The sequence below is a fragment of the Heliangelus exortis genome, chromosome 12 (assembly GCF_036169615.1).
Source record: "Heliangelus exortis chromosome 12, bHelExo1.hap1, whole genome shotgun sequence".
In the NCBI taxonomy this organism is placed as follows: domain Eukaryota; kingdom Metazoa; phylum Chordata; class Aves; order Apodiformes; family Trochilidae; genus Heliangelus; species Heliangelus exortis.
In genome coordinates, this window is record NC_092433.1 from 19,978,598 (window position 1) to 19,995,070 (window position 16,473).

Here is a 16,473-nt window from a genome sequence, read left to right on the forward strand (position 1 = left end):
ACCTGAGTCTTGGCTTCAGTGGGCAGTGATGAGTGGTGAGGATTTCAGTGGTCAGCTGTTCCCACTTCGTGATACTTCTGACAGAACCAAAATCCCCAGGAAGCTGCTTCCTAAAATGACTTCTAAGAGCTCTGCAGGAACGTGGGAGCATTTGACATGCTAAACAAATGGGCAGCCTTGACAGCATCCATATATTCTGTTTGATTTTGTTGCTTAAGTCTAGTTTTTTAGTTACTTTAATTGTCTTTGAGGCTACTCCAGGCAGTCTGTGAAAAACATCCATAATTAACAACAGACCACAAATTAATCAAGATCAACCTGCAGAAGTAGAGATTATTTTTTTTTTCCTTTAGGGAACTGGAATCATTTAGTCAGTCCCCTTCCAGTCTTGCTTGGCTTCTGGGTGATACCCTACATTTGTACAATTATTCCTTGCATTTTAAACCCAGTTTTGTGTTTCCAAAAATTGAGTGGTGGGCAGTACCTGAGAAAGACTTCCAAAAAAAAGGTTTCTCAAGACCCCATGATTTTCCCCCTCCAGCTTGTGGTGCCAGTCCATATTCTGAGTCCCCAAAAGGCTAAATTAAGAAATGTGAATGAGCCTGCCAGACTGCCCAGACCAGGCAGCTGTGCTGCAAAGGGCATAAAGTCTGTGCCCAGCTTCAAAGGAAAACCTGGAACTTGATAATGACACTTCATATCATGATTTCATACAAGTGGATTCAACCTGCTTACAAATTCTTCCAGTTAAAATGAAGCTGAGAAGAGAAATAATACAGAAATCAGTGTATCCTCTATTGAGAACACTGCTACATCTCATTGCAGTGAGGCTTAACATGCCTGGCTAATTAGGTGCAATGAAGCTTGAATTCTTCCAGGGACAGGGTGCCTTTTTGTACTCCTTTCCTTTGCATTCAGCTGTTCAATACATTTGCTTTTTCTGTGCATTTCAGCTCTGCATAATGAGGCATTGTATAATTCTTTCAACCTTTTTTTTTTTTGCTTAGGATACTAGAAGAGGTAATTTGCTGAAGAGAGGTGGTGGCAACTGTGAGGCTCAGAATTGCTGCATTCATTAATTTACTCCTCTTTTCAGCCCCAGAGTTTGCATTTTCATCTTTTTCCTAAATTTTAGTGCAAGCTGCTCTTCTTTTGCTTTGGTATCTGTACACTTTACCTCCTTCTAACAGAGAAAACCATCAGCTCTTTCCCTTCCTTGAAGACATTTTAATAGATTATTGTTTTGGCTACTCTGGATTTCAGCAGGAAAGCCTGTGCAGGAAGCCTGCAGGAGCTAAAATCAGGGGGATTTTTGCCTCAGTGCAGAAGGAATTACAGTAAGACACCTTCTGAGCTGCCCTTGTCATCTTCTGCTCCACAACCACTTCAGCAAGTGAATCTCTTTCCTTTCTGTGCCCCTTGGTTCTAGCTGCTGTGGTTATGAAAACGCAGAATCCTTTCTGAAAAGCATTTATATGTAAGGTTAGGAACTGAAATGTGCAGCTGTGTAGCTGTACACCCAGCTCTGTGCAGATGTGCTCGTGTCCTTTGCCCACAGGGCAGAGGGAAAGCCAGCCAAGCTGCAGCTCAGATTATTCTGGGTCTGGATCACTCTCTTGTCTGTTGAAGTTTTCTTGCTTGGTCCTAAACATCTCAGCTCTGCTGTTACTCTGTCCCTCTGCATTTTGTGTCCTCACTGTCCACCTTTGCACTCTCTTTGCTGTGTTTTTTCTGGCTTGCCACAGCAGAAGAGAAGATGGAAGGTGGGGAGCACCTCATGCTGGTGCCTGATTGGGAGGGATGGGGCTGAATCTCATGGTCCATTACATGTACAAATTTTCTTCCTCCTAGTTGTTCTTTCTGTGACTTAGAGTACATATTAGTAAGGGAAACCTGAAGTCCTTGACCTCTGGCATTTCTGAACTGGTTCCCATGCTGCTGCTAAGTCAGTCCATGCTGGAAAATCCTTTCCTTTTTAACAGGAGCCCTTTGCCTTAAAGTGCTACCTGGGAAACTGGAAATACCCCACAGATCAGGAGCCATCAAATGAAGTTCAGAACAAGCCATGAATATTACTGTTGCTGTTGGTGCTGTGCTTTTGGGCCAACTGAAAATAAACTGGATATTATTTTTTTATATATAAAAATCTTATTTATTAAATGTTCCATATTATTTTTCTCTTTTGCAGCTCAACCTTTCCTGTACTGGTGTGCTCGCAACATGTCCTTCTGGAGCAGTATTTCCTTTAACCTGGCTGTCCTCATGAACCTGCTGGTGGCTTTTTTCTATCCATTCAAAGGAATTCGAGGAGGTACCAATATTTAACATGTTTAAATATGTGAACAAATAAGGTATCCTGAGCCAATTCTGCCCCCCACTCGTGTCTCTGCATCGCAGTTTACTTTGGTGGGGATGGCAGAACAGAAATTGGTCTTTATTTATTGCCTTGATTTAAATTGTGCTGTTCTGACTTTTGTTGAGGCATTTGTAAGGGAAATGTAGAGCCATGCCTTTTTCCTGAGGGAAAAAATTATCAAAGACAGACATCCACCTTTAATTACTTGACTGTTCTACTTTGGTTTAAAGTTCTGTAATTAAGCACTGAACTAAAAATATGAAAAATGTTAATTTGTTGTTTTCCTTGAGCTTGCGTTTTATTAATGCCATTTTCCATAAAACTTTTGTGGCTACACAGCACTTCAGGAAACCTCTGAGTGCTGGGGTTGGGTGAGAGACATTACCCTGAGCTGGTGGGTGGTGGGAACAGGAGGGAAGTTGCCTGCTTTGTGCCACCAGAGAGGGGGGGAGGATGCAGGAAAAGAGCTCATCCCTGGAGCTGCTGCACCCCAGAGCAGGTCAGGATTCATGTCAGCAAGAATTTTCAGCTCCAGAGAAGTACTCTTGGGAATGCCTCTCTCATGTGGTGTGGAGGCAGTGCCTAGGCAGGAGTTTTGCCACCTCCGTGTCAATTGGAGTAAATAAAGTCCCCAGCAGTAAAACCTCCTCTGGCAGAGGGTGATTCATGTTCAAGCCTTCACTTCCCTTTCTTTGAGATTCATGATGCAACAGGGCCAGCCAGATGCTTATCTTTTCCTATTAAACTTCTTGAGTCCATTGCTAGCTGCAGAACCCAAAGGCAAAGATAACAGGAGCCTGGCCACAAGGAAATTATCAGCTGAGCTCTGGGTGTGCAGCATTAAAGCTGCTTCACCCCTTTTGCAGCTCACCAATTATTTTAGATTGGGGAGAGCCATGGCCTTGTCCAAGCCATGTTTGGCAGCTCATGGCCATAGTAGTGAAAAGGCAGAGGGCATGGAAATATTTGATTTAGGGTTTCTGCATCTTGATGAAGCCTGTGAGAAAATACAGGGTATTTTAGACCAAATTCTTGTGTTCCTGTTGCAGTTTCCTTCTGCATCAGGCTGTGGGTTTGGCCACTGGACCTCCTGTGGCAGCAGACCCTGGGGCCACCTGGATCCTCTTCTGCCCCATTGAAAGGTTTTTACACAGAGAGCAAACTATTTTTTCCCCTAGTTGCAAAGATCACAAGTTAATATTTAAAATTCTATTTATAGCTGCTATGGAAGCTGGTAATGAAATCAGTTTGTTGAGATTACAAATTGCACAACTTGGGGGGGGGAATAATTTGGTATTTTGAAGATGCCCTACCCTGCATATTTGAAATACTTTATTTATCAGATAACATTTTGATATAATCTCTTCCTCTACTAGGTACAATTTAAAAAGAAAAATAAATACATGTGTATGTTATATTTAGAAAACAAAACCAAAACCCAACCAAACTAAGCAAAACCAAAAAACAGAAGGACAAAAGACTTGAAACCAGAGCATTTGGGGGAAGCTGTCAGTGTCTTGAGTTGCTCAGACACAGTGAACTGAGCAGCTGATGAGCATCTGACTGGAGCAGAAGCCCTAAAACTTCTGACTTGAGGAGCAGAAACAAAGCTGGGTGCCTGGAATTCAGTACTGGAATGATGAGAATTCCAGAGACAGCTTCCCACCAGGTCCTCCTGGTTCCATGCTCCTCCTGCCAGCAGTTCTGGAAGGATTTCCACATGCTCCCAGCAAGTGCCTTGATGTTGGGTTGGCTGTGGGCAGCGTCAGGAGCTTCATTTGCCAAGGGCAGGGACACCCCAGGTGCCCCCAGGGACACCTTCTCTCCATCCCTGGGAAGCAGAGATGAGGCCATGGCCTGAGCCCTGTGAGCACCCCCCAACCCCAGGGATTGCTGAGGTCCTTGTCTGTCAGGGCTTGGTGCTCCTCAGGATGCTGGACCTCCCCAGGGTGGGTGCTGCAGACAGTAGTGTGGGACTTGAGTAACTGGAGGTGTTATTGCTGGGAGAAGCCAAGAGCTTCCCCTGCCCTGGGTGGCTGTGCTAGGGCTGGGGTGTTGGGGTGCAGGCAGGATCCCTCAGGATCTCCCTCTTGCAGCAGTTTCCAGGGTGTTCCCCAGTGAGCATCCTCCTGATGCTTTCCTCTCTCCCTCCTGGGAGCTGTCTCTGGGTCCCACTCAGCAGCTCTGCCCCTCCTGCTGTGACAGTGCTGGGATTCCCTGCAGGCAGCAGGGACATCTGTTCCACCTGACACTTATTAAGTTTTAATTTCCATCTCTCCTCTGCTGTCTTTATTAATCTGCAGTGATTTGGAACGAAATTAAATGGCTGCTCGTGCTACTCAGAGGAAAGTAACATCTCTGGATTTGGGTAGGGGGGAGGAAAAAAGCCTTGGGTGATTATCTTGCCCATGAGTCCTGTCAGGATGTGATGGCAGAAGGGCAGCAGAGTGCCCTGAAGTCTGGGGGATCTTCCCTTCTTGTCTGTTGGGAAGCCAGCTGCTTGAAGTAAAGCTTTTTTTTATTTTTTAATTTTTTTAACGCCAGTCTTAAAAAAGAGCTCTCCCTTATATTGTGCACAAACCCAGGGTACACGGTATTTTCACAGAGTATTTCTTGCAGCTCTCCAGAGGAAAGTATTTTTAGCAAGATGGGCTTGATGTTATGTAAGCAGCCAGTCTCACAGGACAGTCCATAGGACCAGAAATAGCAAGAGATGACAAAAAAAATGGTACCAATAGGAGGAGGAGGAGGAGGATCTGCTGTGGATCCAGACCTGGAGGAATGTCTTGTCTGTCTCCACCTCCCTGTTCTTTGCCTCCACATGAGCAAAATGCCTCTCTTCAGGGTTCAAGGTGTACAAGTAATGAGCACTATAATGAAGACTCCTATGATACTGGCACTTACCATTTACATAAGGCTTTAGTAACGAGTTTGTAATTAAAACCTGCTGAATGCATCAGCCTCAGACCTTCCTCTCACCACTTTGAAACGTCTGAACTCCAGGCTTAATGATGCTCCAGTGATGCTCCACCGAAGATAAGAGAAAATGACATTTCTTTGGTTGCTTTGAGTTGTTTGGTTGTACAAAGTAGCAAAATGGGCTTTGTTTTTTCCTCCCTCCACCCTAGGCACCCTGGAGCCCCACTTGTCTGGCTTGCTGTGGACAGCCATGCTGATCTCCTTGGCCATTGTTATTGCCCTTCCCAAGCCCCATGGCATCCGAGCCTTAATCGCCTCCACAATATTACGCCTGATATTTTCAGTTGGTTTACAGCCTACTTTATTTCTTCTGGGTGCATTCAACGTAAGTATGGAGTGGGCTTTTTAATTTATTTTTCTTTATATTGCACCTTATGTAAGTGTTTCTTACCTGTTCATGAAGATGTTCAGGCAAAAATAGCCTGGGACATTGTGGTGGAAGTGGTGGGAGGAATAATTCCCTTTTTGGACTGTTTGTATCAGGATTGCTTTGCTGTTGTTCATTTAACCCTGGTTCCCCAGGCTGGAGACATCTAAGGTTTTGCTCAGTTTTGCTACAGCCTAGAGACAGCTCCCACCCCAGCCAGAAATGCAGAGAAGTCTCTGTGACCCTAACGTGGATGGTTATGCGCTCAAACTCGTCTCCAGTGACTAAGCTCTGGGATCTGGGGGGTTGTGTAAGATTCACCAAACAATGCATTTCCCAGATGTCTGTCTGCAGCCTATCAGCCAGCCAAAAGCTGACACGAAGCACTTCTGCTGCAGTAATGTGTGGCCTGAGCATGTAGGCTGAGCCACTGGAGGACTCCTTGAACACTCAGACCCAGACACTCGTGGTCTCTTGGGGCAAGCAAGCCAAAAGGGTTTCTCCAACTGAGTCAGCAGGAGCTGTGCAGGGACCTGTCTCCAGATGCCTTTATTACCAGATGCTCAGCTTTCAAGTGCATCATTTTATAGGAATCCTTGCCTCCAGAATACGTCAGAGTGCTGGGTCCTGTGGGGTCAGAGCTGCATGGGGTGAGGGGGGGTGGGGGTTAGGGGTAAGTGTAGTGTTCAGCAGGTTCCAGGGAAGCTGCAGGCAGCATCCCTTGGGATCTGGTGCCTAGTGCTACCTGTGGAGCTCCTGAAGAGCTCCTGAGGGAATCTGGACCCCTTGCTTGTTAGCAAGCAAGAAATGGGGGGTTGGAAATGTAGGGTAGAGGGGGATTTGCACTGAGTGCTATGGATAGGCTGAGTTATTTTTCTCATCTTTAAATCTTATTCTTGCTGCCCTTTGACAACAAGCTTAAAGACAGGAGTGAGGGCACAGGTTTTCTTAGCCACAGGCAAGTTTAGTTTGGGCTCACTGGCCCAGCTGTACAGAAAACCCAAGGGAAAGCAGGTTTGGATTAACATGTAAAATGTGCTGAGCAGCAGAGAATTCAGCATGGTTGTTGGTACCATCATGGAGAAGAGGTATCTCCAGCTTTGAGATATTGCCCTCTTTTCCTGAAAGCCACACATTGTAACTAATTGATGGTTAATCTTTCCTTAGGTTTGTAATAAAATCATTTTTCTGATGAGTTTTGTGGGTAACTGTGGAACCTTCACGAGAGGATACAAGGCGATGATCATGGATGTGGAGTTTCTTTATCACCTGCTGTACCTTCTGATTTGTGCTCTGGGGCTCTTTGTACATGAATTCTTTTACAGCCTCTTGGTAGGTGTTCACTTTGTCCTCAGAATGGTTTTCTCTTTGTGTGTTTGTGAAGTCCCAGCTCGAGCATATCTGGATGTGTCATATGCCACTTGCTTTCTGTTTAGCCACTGGGAAGCTGTTGTACAGGCACTCCTTTGAGAACTGAGTGGGTCCAAAGTCAAATTTAGTTAAAATTGCTCATTACAGTAATGTGTATGCAGCTGCAGCAAAGGTTTTTACCATTGCTCTCTGTGTTTTGACTCCTCTTGACTTTTAAGGTGCAGGTTTTCCAGCTCGTGGCCCTGCTTCTGACTTCCAAGATAATAAAATAATTTAGAATGTCATTACTTCAAGTAACACCAATACTTGGTGAAAGTTAAAGGCTTCCTAAAGTCCTACAAGCTCTTACACAATGGGTGAAAATAAAAATAATTGAAAAATCTAGCCATAAAATGCCTAGCTGAACCGTAGGCACTTTTGGAGCCCCCTTGCTCTCTGAGTAAGAGGCACACAGATTTCAAGGTGGTTTTGCTCTGTTGTTATGGATCACTATAACACAGTGGCCTTGCTTTTTGGGCAGCTGCATAGCTCTGGGATGTCTCCTCAGCTCCAGCCAGACCCCAAACCTCACACCACTGACAGATCCCTGGCATATGTGGTTTTTTTCTGTTTGGGGTGCACAGCACAAGACTTAAAGGAATAAGCACTGGAGGAGTAGATCCTAGTGTTGGTGGAGAAAATGTGTCACACTCAAAGCAAACCTTAAATCCCATTCAGAGCACTCTATTTTTGGCCTTTTGTTTGATGCTTACATCCTCTGGTAATGGAATTGGTTATTTTCTGTATCCATGTAGCTCTAATTTATCAAATACCTGATCTCTCCTTGCTTACCAGGATAGGCAGCAACCTGCCTGGGTTGTGCTGGAGAATTATCATAGGCCCAGGGGAGTGAAAAATGAGGGGAGTGCATCCATAAAGAGATTTTTTTTAAGAATTGGAGACGAAATATTGCTTATTTAATTATACACTCAAACTGAGACTTAAAGGAAGCAGCCAATTGCATTTCGAAATGAATTTGAGATTGTGATGGGGCAGATGATACTATTAAAAAGATTCAATAGTTTGTGTTAGCAGCTTCATGTTCAAAGCACACACTGTGCATCTAGCACTTCAGAAGGAGCCCTGACCCTCACCCTGGGGGGGGCTTTACCCCCAAACTGCTGCCCAGCCCTGCAAGCACAGATGAAGAGCAGGGTACATACAGCTGCCTCCCTTCTTTACCTTCCCAAGTGCATGGCCCAGGACATGGTGCTGAGGAGGACCCCATCTCCCTCTGCTGTATTTGTCTTTGCTAGTGTGTTAAAGTTCTGATAACTATAAAAAGGAAAACCAAACCCAAACATACTTTAAATGCTCTTTAAAACCTCAGGTTGGTTCTGTTAATGTGCTGTTCCACAATATCACAGAATCCCAGACTGGTTTGGGTTGGAAGGGACCTTAAAGCTCATTCAGTCCCACTCCCCTGCCATGGTCAGGGACCCCTCCCCCAGCCCAGGGTGCTCCAAGCCCCATCCAACCTTCAGCACTGCCAGGGATGGGGCAGCCACAGCTTCTGGGGGCAACCTGAGGGGCTCAGCACCCTCACACCAAAGAATTTCTTCCTACTGTCTAAAATTTCTCCCTAATGCTATGCCAAGATGTAGGGTGCCCACGGTGGTGTTGGCAGCAGGTGGGAGAAACATCTCTGGTTCTGTTTGTTGTGCCCCAGCTCTTTGACTTGGTGTACAGAGAGGAGACCCTGCTGAACGTCATCAAGAGCGTCACTCGGAACGGGAGGTCCATCATCCTGACTGCTGTGCTGGCCCTCATCCTGGTCTACCTGTTCTCCATCGTGGGCTACCTCTTCTTCAAAGATGACTTTATCCTGGAAGTGGACAAGCTCCCTAACGAGACCTTGTTGCCAGGTTGGTACCGGCCACTTATTTTGATGCTGATGAAACGAATGGGCTCTTGTTCCCCCCCGGGGCATGCTGAGGGCTTCATCCTTTTGCAAGACCTCACCAGTTGGACAGTTTCTTGCTTTGCAAAGGACACCATTTCAATTTAAAATGAAATTTACAAAAAAAAAAACAACCAAACTGAGAGGGGCAAACGGATCCCCCAGTGTTTTTACAAGATGCCACAATCTGCTGCAGCATCAAGAGGGATGGGGAGGAGGAACCCCCGGTGATAGCGCTGAGGCTTTTCTGCACATGGTTGAGATTTCTCCCCTTGCTGTTTGCTAAAAGAGTTGAGATTATCTAATTCAGCTCCACCTACTCCCTCCCCCAGTTTAATGACAAGCAGACTTTAGGTGGGCCATGGTGGAGGAGCTCTGCACTGGGTGGATTCAGTTCTGCCTTGCTCTGCCAGATCCTGAGTGCTTCTATTGGCTCTTCCTGGGGGGGGGGGTTAGTTTCAGCATAACAAAAATTAGGATTTTATCTGAAATAACAGACTGAGGGTAAGTGAAGGGCATCAAAGAGATGCTGCTGGAAAGTAGAGGTTTCTCTCTCTTATTCTGATTTGCTCATAGTTTTTAGGGACTGTATCAACCTCCCTCAGATCTTGGTACAGTTTAAACCCCGTAGCAGGTATCTCTCTGCTGACCTCAGACTGCTTATTCTAACTTAAAATCTGGGGGGCTTCTCTACCCTGCAGCATCAAGCAACCAGCTCGGTGGGTGGAAAGCACAGAATTTAAATTTGTTAGAGGAGAGGTTTGTTTTCTGTCTTGTTCTGCCTTTGTTTTTTTTCTTCGACACTTGAGCCATTCAGACAAGTACTCTCTGACATTCCCACTACTTTTTCTAATTTTACTGTGAGAGACCCAAATCTCACTGACCCAGTTATTCCACATTTCCCTGTGAAATGCCACAGACACTTGGTGGCAGTGGGTTTGTTTTGATACTTGCAGGCCCTGAGAGGGGGGATTTCAAGGCACCTTGAAAATTCACCGTGCACTAGAGCACAGGCTTTGTGGAACATTTTCAATTACTCTCTGAACACTGGAGCTGATGCAAAATAAATGCCCAACTTTGGTCTTCGGTTCATAGAAATAAGAAGGATTTTGTGCTCGAATTTAAAATAATTGAATGTGTAAATCAGAAAGCACCGTGCCCTGCCGAACTCTGGGGTAATGCACTGCCCTAAATCTGCCTGGTAATTGCACTCTGAATATGATGGGGTGCCTTAATAGCTGAGAAGTAATCTTGCAAGACACAGAAAATGTTCAGCTATCCATTTGATTTCACTGCTTTCTGTTTTCAGATCGCACAGAACCAGGTGAGACCATGACTGGAGAGTTCCTTTATTCAGATGTATGCAAAGCAGGCAGCAGTGAAAACTGCTCTTCAATCATTCCTTCAGACCGTGAGTATCTGCACTTCAGGTCATAACACACACCCCATTTTCTAGTTAAGCACCTTAAATTTAAAAAAATATATATATTTTAACTTATTCCTACACAGTAGGTTGGAAAACAAAGCTCAGAGTTAGAGTATCTCACTTGAAAAGCATTTATTAAGGCTAGCAGTGTAGATTGCATTTGTTACATGGAGTGATTAAACTAGAGAAACTAAACCATACTTGGATGAAACACTGTTAATATTCTTTAATTTTCTGCCTTATCAATTTGAGAAGGAAGCGATGCAGTTACCTTCTTGAAAGTTTATTATTTTAAAACGTTAGGCTATTAAATGTGATCTCAGAGGATAATGCCCTGTGAAATATGGAGCAGAACATAATTTATTGTTAGCATTATTCTATCTAGCTAACTAAGGAAGCAGGGTTTAATATCACAGCAGGAAGTACTCAATGGATTAAGGAGACAAGGGTAGTTTTGGGGGGGTTTTAGATCAAAAAAGTGGATGCAAGATATTACTTGTAACATAATCACCAGCCTTGGATCGGGTATTGAAATATTTTGGGTTTATTTTCTAGAAAATGTAATTTGCTTCTGGGAGATTTATGGTTCTGGGAAGCAGAGAGAACACAGCTATTTCTCTGCAAAGTGGAACTCTTCCATGGGCCAATGTTTCAAAGGTCAATAGTGGCCACGAGCCCCTGCTCTCAAGAGGAGATGGCTCTGTTTTGCTCAAGTGTCCTCTCTAATAAACTAAGATCCAACATGGATCCAAGAACAGCTGCTTTATTAAGCTCTGGTAGCAGTGTGCTGCCTCTTATATACCCTGGCTGCAGAAAGGAAAACTCCAGAGATATTTTTATATCATAACGAACCTGATACCAGGGTCCTATGAAGCCAGGGATATCAGTGATGCCCAAACCTTTGGCCATTGCTCTGCCACCTTGGGTTTTGGGTAGTTCTGGATTCTGTGGGGCCTTTTTGAGGTGTCCAGAGGAAGGTGGGGGTCTTCTCCTGGACATTTTTAATGGGGACAAGGAGAGTAGCTGAGATCAGGTCATTAATTCCAGCAGTTCTGCAACTGAAGCAGGGAAGTTGGAGGCTTCAGCCAAAGGCAGAGAGGGTCAAAAGAAGCGTGTTACTTTTCCAGAGACATGCTGTTTCCCTGAGCAGTGGTATTTTAGCCATTTGAACACTCCAAGCTGAAGTTGCCATTTTGAGTGCAGCCCAAAGGCTGTGCAATCTGTCAGGCACCAAGGGAGAGTGTACGAGGCAACACTTTGTCCTCTGAGCTGTCAAAAAGCTAGGATGCTGTATAAACAGGCAGCTGGTGATCTGAGCTGTGCATGCTGACAGAAATGGAAAAAGAGAGACTTAACCAAGTCAAAGACAGCAGTTCAAGCACAAAAGAAAAAGTGCTGGGGAGAGAAGGGCAGGCTGGAGCCCCAGCAGAGCCTTGCTCCCATGGGCAGCTCTCTGAGGGAGAGCTAACAGGGGCTGCAGCCCTGGCTGGAGACCTGGCAGGTTTTTGCATAAGCAGTGAAGGATGAGGAGAATGGTTTAAAACTGGTCTTCTTGCCCTTGAAACGTGTCTTTGCTTGCTTTGTGTGAACAGAAGTGATTGCTGAAGAAATGGAGGAAGAGAACAAGGAGCATACGTGCGAGACGCTGCTGATGTGCATTGTTACTGTACTGAGTCACGGGCTGAGGAGTGGGGGTGGAGTAGGTGATGTGCTCAGGAAACCATCCAAAGAGGTAAATTATCACTGGATGGGGGTGGAAGGGTGATAACCATGTAGGGGATCTGGTTCTGCTGGGGAAAATGTGTATACGCTCCCCTTCAGCAGCTGTAGCACACATCATGACCAGAAGGGACCAGAATTTCCCTCTGGGTGATATGGAACATCAGATTGCACAGCAGCCAGTTCAAACAGCCTCCTACCCATCCTTTTCTTAAGCCTTTTTTAGCTTGAGGGCTGCCCAGGTTGGAGCCCAAAGGAACACACATGGTGTAGCCAGCAGTCTGGGCTTTGGGGGTTCAAGATTTGAAGCAGTGAATCCGAGCCAGTGAAGGGTGAGAGATGAGGTAGCAGAATGGAGATGTGATGCGAGTGTTTCTGTGGGCAGCATCCCTAGGGAAAGGTAAGATGTGTAAAAAAGGTGTGGATGAGACAGCAGGGAGCAGGCTGGGCTGGAGAAGGGACTGTGGGAAGGCAGGATGCTGTTTGGAGACACTGTCAGAGCCAGGGCCTCTCAGAGCAGCAGGAATTTTTCATAATGCCCAAAGCTGACCATGGAGCTCCATTTTTTTATTTATTGTCTCTTTGTGTCCATCTGAGTCTCAAGCTGTCCTCTGGTCATGCCCCAAAACCACACTGGGGGACAAAGGAGCAGTCTTTGTCAGAGTGAATGCTCTTCTTTATTATCTGCAGTTTCAAAGAGTTTTCAAATACTTGGCCTTATTTGCAGCTTACAGTGGTTAAAAAGTTACATCATTCTTAATAAAAGTTGGGCACCCTACTGGCAGGGGGCTTTTGAAAATGGGATTTAGGTGTTTGGGTATTCAGATCTGCAAGAAATATGAAACAGAGGTATTGGCAAGTCCAACTTTAATGTCCCCACAGATGGCTGCTAGCAGCAAGGAAAGGACTATTATTAAATTCCAGGAAAAGACTTTATGGTCAACACCTGAAACTATATTGATATACAAGCAGATTAATTACAAGGAGGTGATTTGGATGGGCTTGCAGGGTGGGGGTCAGGAGAGAACAAATTTCAGTGTGTGTAAGGAGAGGGACAGCAAGCAGAAAGAGCAGCTCTGTAGAGATCTCATACTGGTACCTGACTAATGGGGCTTTTCCTTCAGTCATCTGGTGTTTCAGTTTCACTTGATGTTTTGATTTGTACATTATGGTTGGGGAGCATCAGCAATGGAGGCTCTAAAGGGAGGGGCTGTGGGGCAGCATCCTCTGCTGCTGAGCTAAGAGCAAGGGCTAAGGGGTAGCTTTGTGTCTTCTCTGTGTTGTTAATGACTAAAATATGTCTTGCAGGAGCCTCTCTTTGCTGCTCGTGTGATATATGATCTGCTCTTCTTCTTCATGGTCATCATCATTGTCCTTAACCTGATTTTTGGTGTGATCATTGACACTTTTGCTGATTTAAGGAGCGAAAAGCAGAAGAAAGAAGAAATTTTAAAAACAACTTGTTTTATTTGTGGTGAGTGTGGAAAGACCCTTCAGAATAAGGGGCTGCTTTGTCCAAGTGAGAGGGAGCTGCAGGCAAGCAGGGCACAGGAGCCCTGAGTTACTGCCTGTCCCTGCCTGGTGTTTTGGGTACCACACACGCAGGAGCCTGGCAGCAGGAAGGGGTGGGGAATGTGTGCTCAGCATTCCACTTTTTCCTGAAATCCTGAGTTTCTGTTTCTCTTGTGCTTCCAGGAATACTTCCCTCATGGAATGGGAGAGGGTTTCTAAAGAGCTGTGTTTTCCAAGGGTGTAGTGTTGAGCAGTGCCCAGGGAAGTTTGCCGTGGGAATGGGGCTGCTGGGTTTATCCCTGGTCCTCAGGGTTTATTTAGGAAGGATTGGGACTGGGAAGAAGAGCAGCAGGCCCTAGAAACAACTTCTGTGGTTCTAGCTGATTTTCTTTGTACCAGTTCATAAATACTAAGGCTCGTGTATGTGTCACTCTTGCAGGTCTGGAAAGAGATAAGTTTGACAACAAGACAGTCACCTTTGAGGAGCACATTAAAGAAGAGCACAATATGTGGCATTATTTGTGCTTTATTGTGTTAGTGAAAGTGAAAGATTCCACTGAATATACAGGACCAGAGAGTTACGTGGCAGAAATGATCAAGGTGAGTTGGGAGCTGTTTTTCTTTTTTCTAGATGAGGCCAATCTGCTGGCAAATCTGGTAAATACATGAGTCTGAATTTTACTGATTTTTTAAGTACGAACTTGGAGCAAGACTTTTTATTTTTTCTTTTTTTTTTTTTTTTCTATACTAAATACCTTTCCCTTTAGAAGCATCTTTCTAGATAATACACTTAGGATGTACTTGGCAAGAGAGCCTGATAAAAGGAGAGTTGCTGGCAGCAGATTGCAGGGTGCTGCAAGGGGATGGTGCAGGCAGGGACACCCATGGGAGCTGCACTGCAGCCACCCAGGGATTTGGGGCCATCTCCCTGCAGCTTCCCAGCTTCTGCCACACTCCTGGTGTGTGCCAAAGGCAGTGGCAAGGAGCAGTGCCAGCCAGGTAGCCTCTGTGGCTTGAAATGGGGTGCAGAGAAGCTGTTCTGCTTTGAAAGCTGATGGTTGAGGCAGAGTATTTTCAATCTGATGAAAGGTGCAACAAACAGGTCACAACCTGTCCTGGTGTAAGTGTCTGAGACTGACTTGTAGGATTTATTGTTATATGATTTTAGCTTATTATTATTGTAAAACATTAAAATTAGTATCTGCTCAATTGTGAGGCCTTTTAATGAGAGAATTAAAAGCCTTATCTCTGCCAAGCTGCAGGTTGAGTTCCTGGAATTAGATCCTAAACCCCAATTACTAATTTGTGTGTCTTCTGGCTGGTTAGCAGAAGCTATTTCTGATTTATAACATTTCAATTAGTTATTTCCTTAGTTGCCTGCAGACAGATAAACAGCAGAACACTTTTATTCCATGTCTCCAGCTTTCTGGCTGCTGGGGCACAACCTCCCTTTGAGAGGGCAATTTTGTTGTGGTCCTGTCAGCATCTGAACCCCACCAAGAGCTCTTAGGGGTTAAACGTGTTATTTTGGGGTCACTAGAGTGTGTGTCCTCGTTCTGGATTTCTGCCTCAGTAACGAGGGCTTAAAGAAATCTTGTGAGCAGTCAGGTGATAGAGGATTAGCACAGTGAGATAAGGAAGTCCATCCCTGCTGCTTTCTAGTCTGATTTATGTTGCTCCCTTTGGTTATCCCACTGCAGCACTCATTACTTTTCGGGGGGAAGCACTGTGCTTTATAAAATGTTTCTGTTTGTAAAAGACAACTTTGTGTTGTGTTAAAACTAGGGTTTGTTTGTTTGGGTTGTTTTGGTTTTTTTTTAGAAAAAGTTCCAATCAACAAACAATTGGTTTACAAATTCTTATTTTAGATTAGCAGTTGAAAATAGGTAAGAACTGAAAACCAGTTACTGAATATGCTTGCAAGAAACACAAAAACTGGAGAACTTTTCTCAGAATTCCCATCCCCAGAAGTGTCAGCAAGGGCTGAGCAAGAATATGGATAAATAATGCTCAGACCAAGTCTTTCACGCAGAGGTGACTTTGTATATTCTCTAGCTGGGAGGTTTCAAAATGTGCCTTGTAGCTGGTGTTTCTCAGCATTTCATGAGCCAGTTTTAGACTGAGAATTAGCAGCAGGTCTCACTGGTGGGAGCTGTGGAATAGGAAGTAAATTTGCTTTGCACATCAGTGCTGCCACGAGCCAGCAGAGGCAGGACCAGAGCTGCTCTGACACCGTAGCTCTGGGCAGCATCTCCCAGCTGATATTCCTTAGGACTCCTCTGGAAAAGCTTCCTCTGAAACTATCCAGTTTCTATCCATTGTTCCTCAGCACTAAAATCATTCTTTTCTAGCCTAGAGTATAAACCATGATGAACATCACTCTTTACCAGGCCTGTTTTAAATATTTCTGTGAGAGCCTGAAATCCTTTTTTCTACCCAAGGCTTATCTAGGAGTAACTCAGGGTGTGGTTCATCTGCCACTGAAGCCTTCTGCCTTTGTCCCCTGAATCCAGGACAGGCAAAAGAGGAAATCTTGGAACCACATCAGTGTTTCCAAAGGCTGAGATTGATTCTCACAGACTGAGATTGGAGGTGTTTGTCCAGAGGGTGAATGGGAACCTGTGGGTTCCTGATGGGTTCATAGCATCCAGACTCCTGGAAAACCTCCTCATGTGGTGGTGAGATTGAAAAGGGATTTTCTCCCCACATTTCCAGACTGAAGGTGGCACTGTAACATCTTTGATAATGACAAAGTTGGGGCATGTCTTTTCCATGGGCTGTTAGGTGGTGCCATTGTTGAGCTG

General features: G+C 45.0%; 1 protein-coding gene across 10 annotated transcripts in view; it reads left to right on the forward strand.

The window, feature by feature from the left end:
* Positions 1-16,473, forward strand: part of ITPR1 (inositol 1,4,5-trisphosphate receptor type 1) — a 163,755-nt gene that overhangs the window by 131,994 nt on the left and 15,288 nt on the right. For all 10 annotated transcript variants that reach the window (XM_071756365.1, XM_071756366.1, XM_071756372.1 and 7 more), the window contains 8 exons: positions 2,189-2,311; positions 5,485-5,660; positions 6,870-7,034; positions 8,782-8,977; positions 10,322-10,423; positions 12,031-12,170; positions 13,466-13,631; positions 14,109-14,269. In XM_071756365.1, the coding sequence (XP_071612466.1) occupies positions 2,189-2,311; positions 5,485-5,660; positions 6,870-7,034; positions 8,782-8,977; positions 10,322-10,423; positions 12,031-12,170; positions 13,466-13,631; positions 14,109-14,269 (1,229 nt within the window). The remainder of the gene's footprint in view (positions 1-2,188; positions 2,312-5,484; positions 5,661-6,869; positions 7,035-8,781; positions 8,978-10,321; positions 10,424-12,030; positions 12,171-13,465; positions 13,632-14,108; positions 14,270-16,473) is intronic.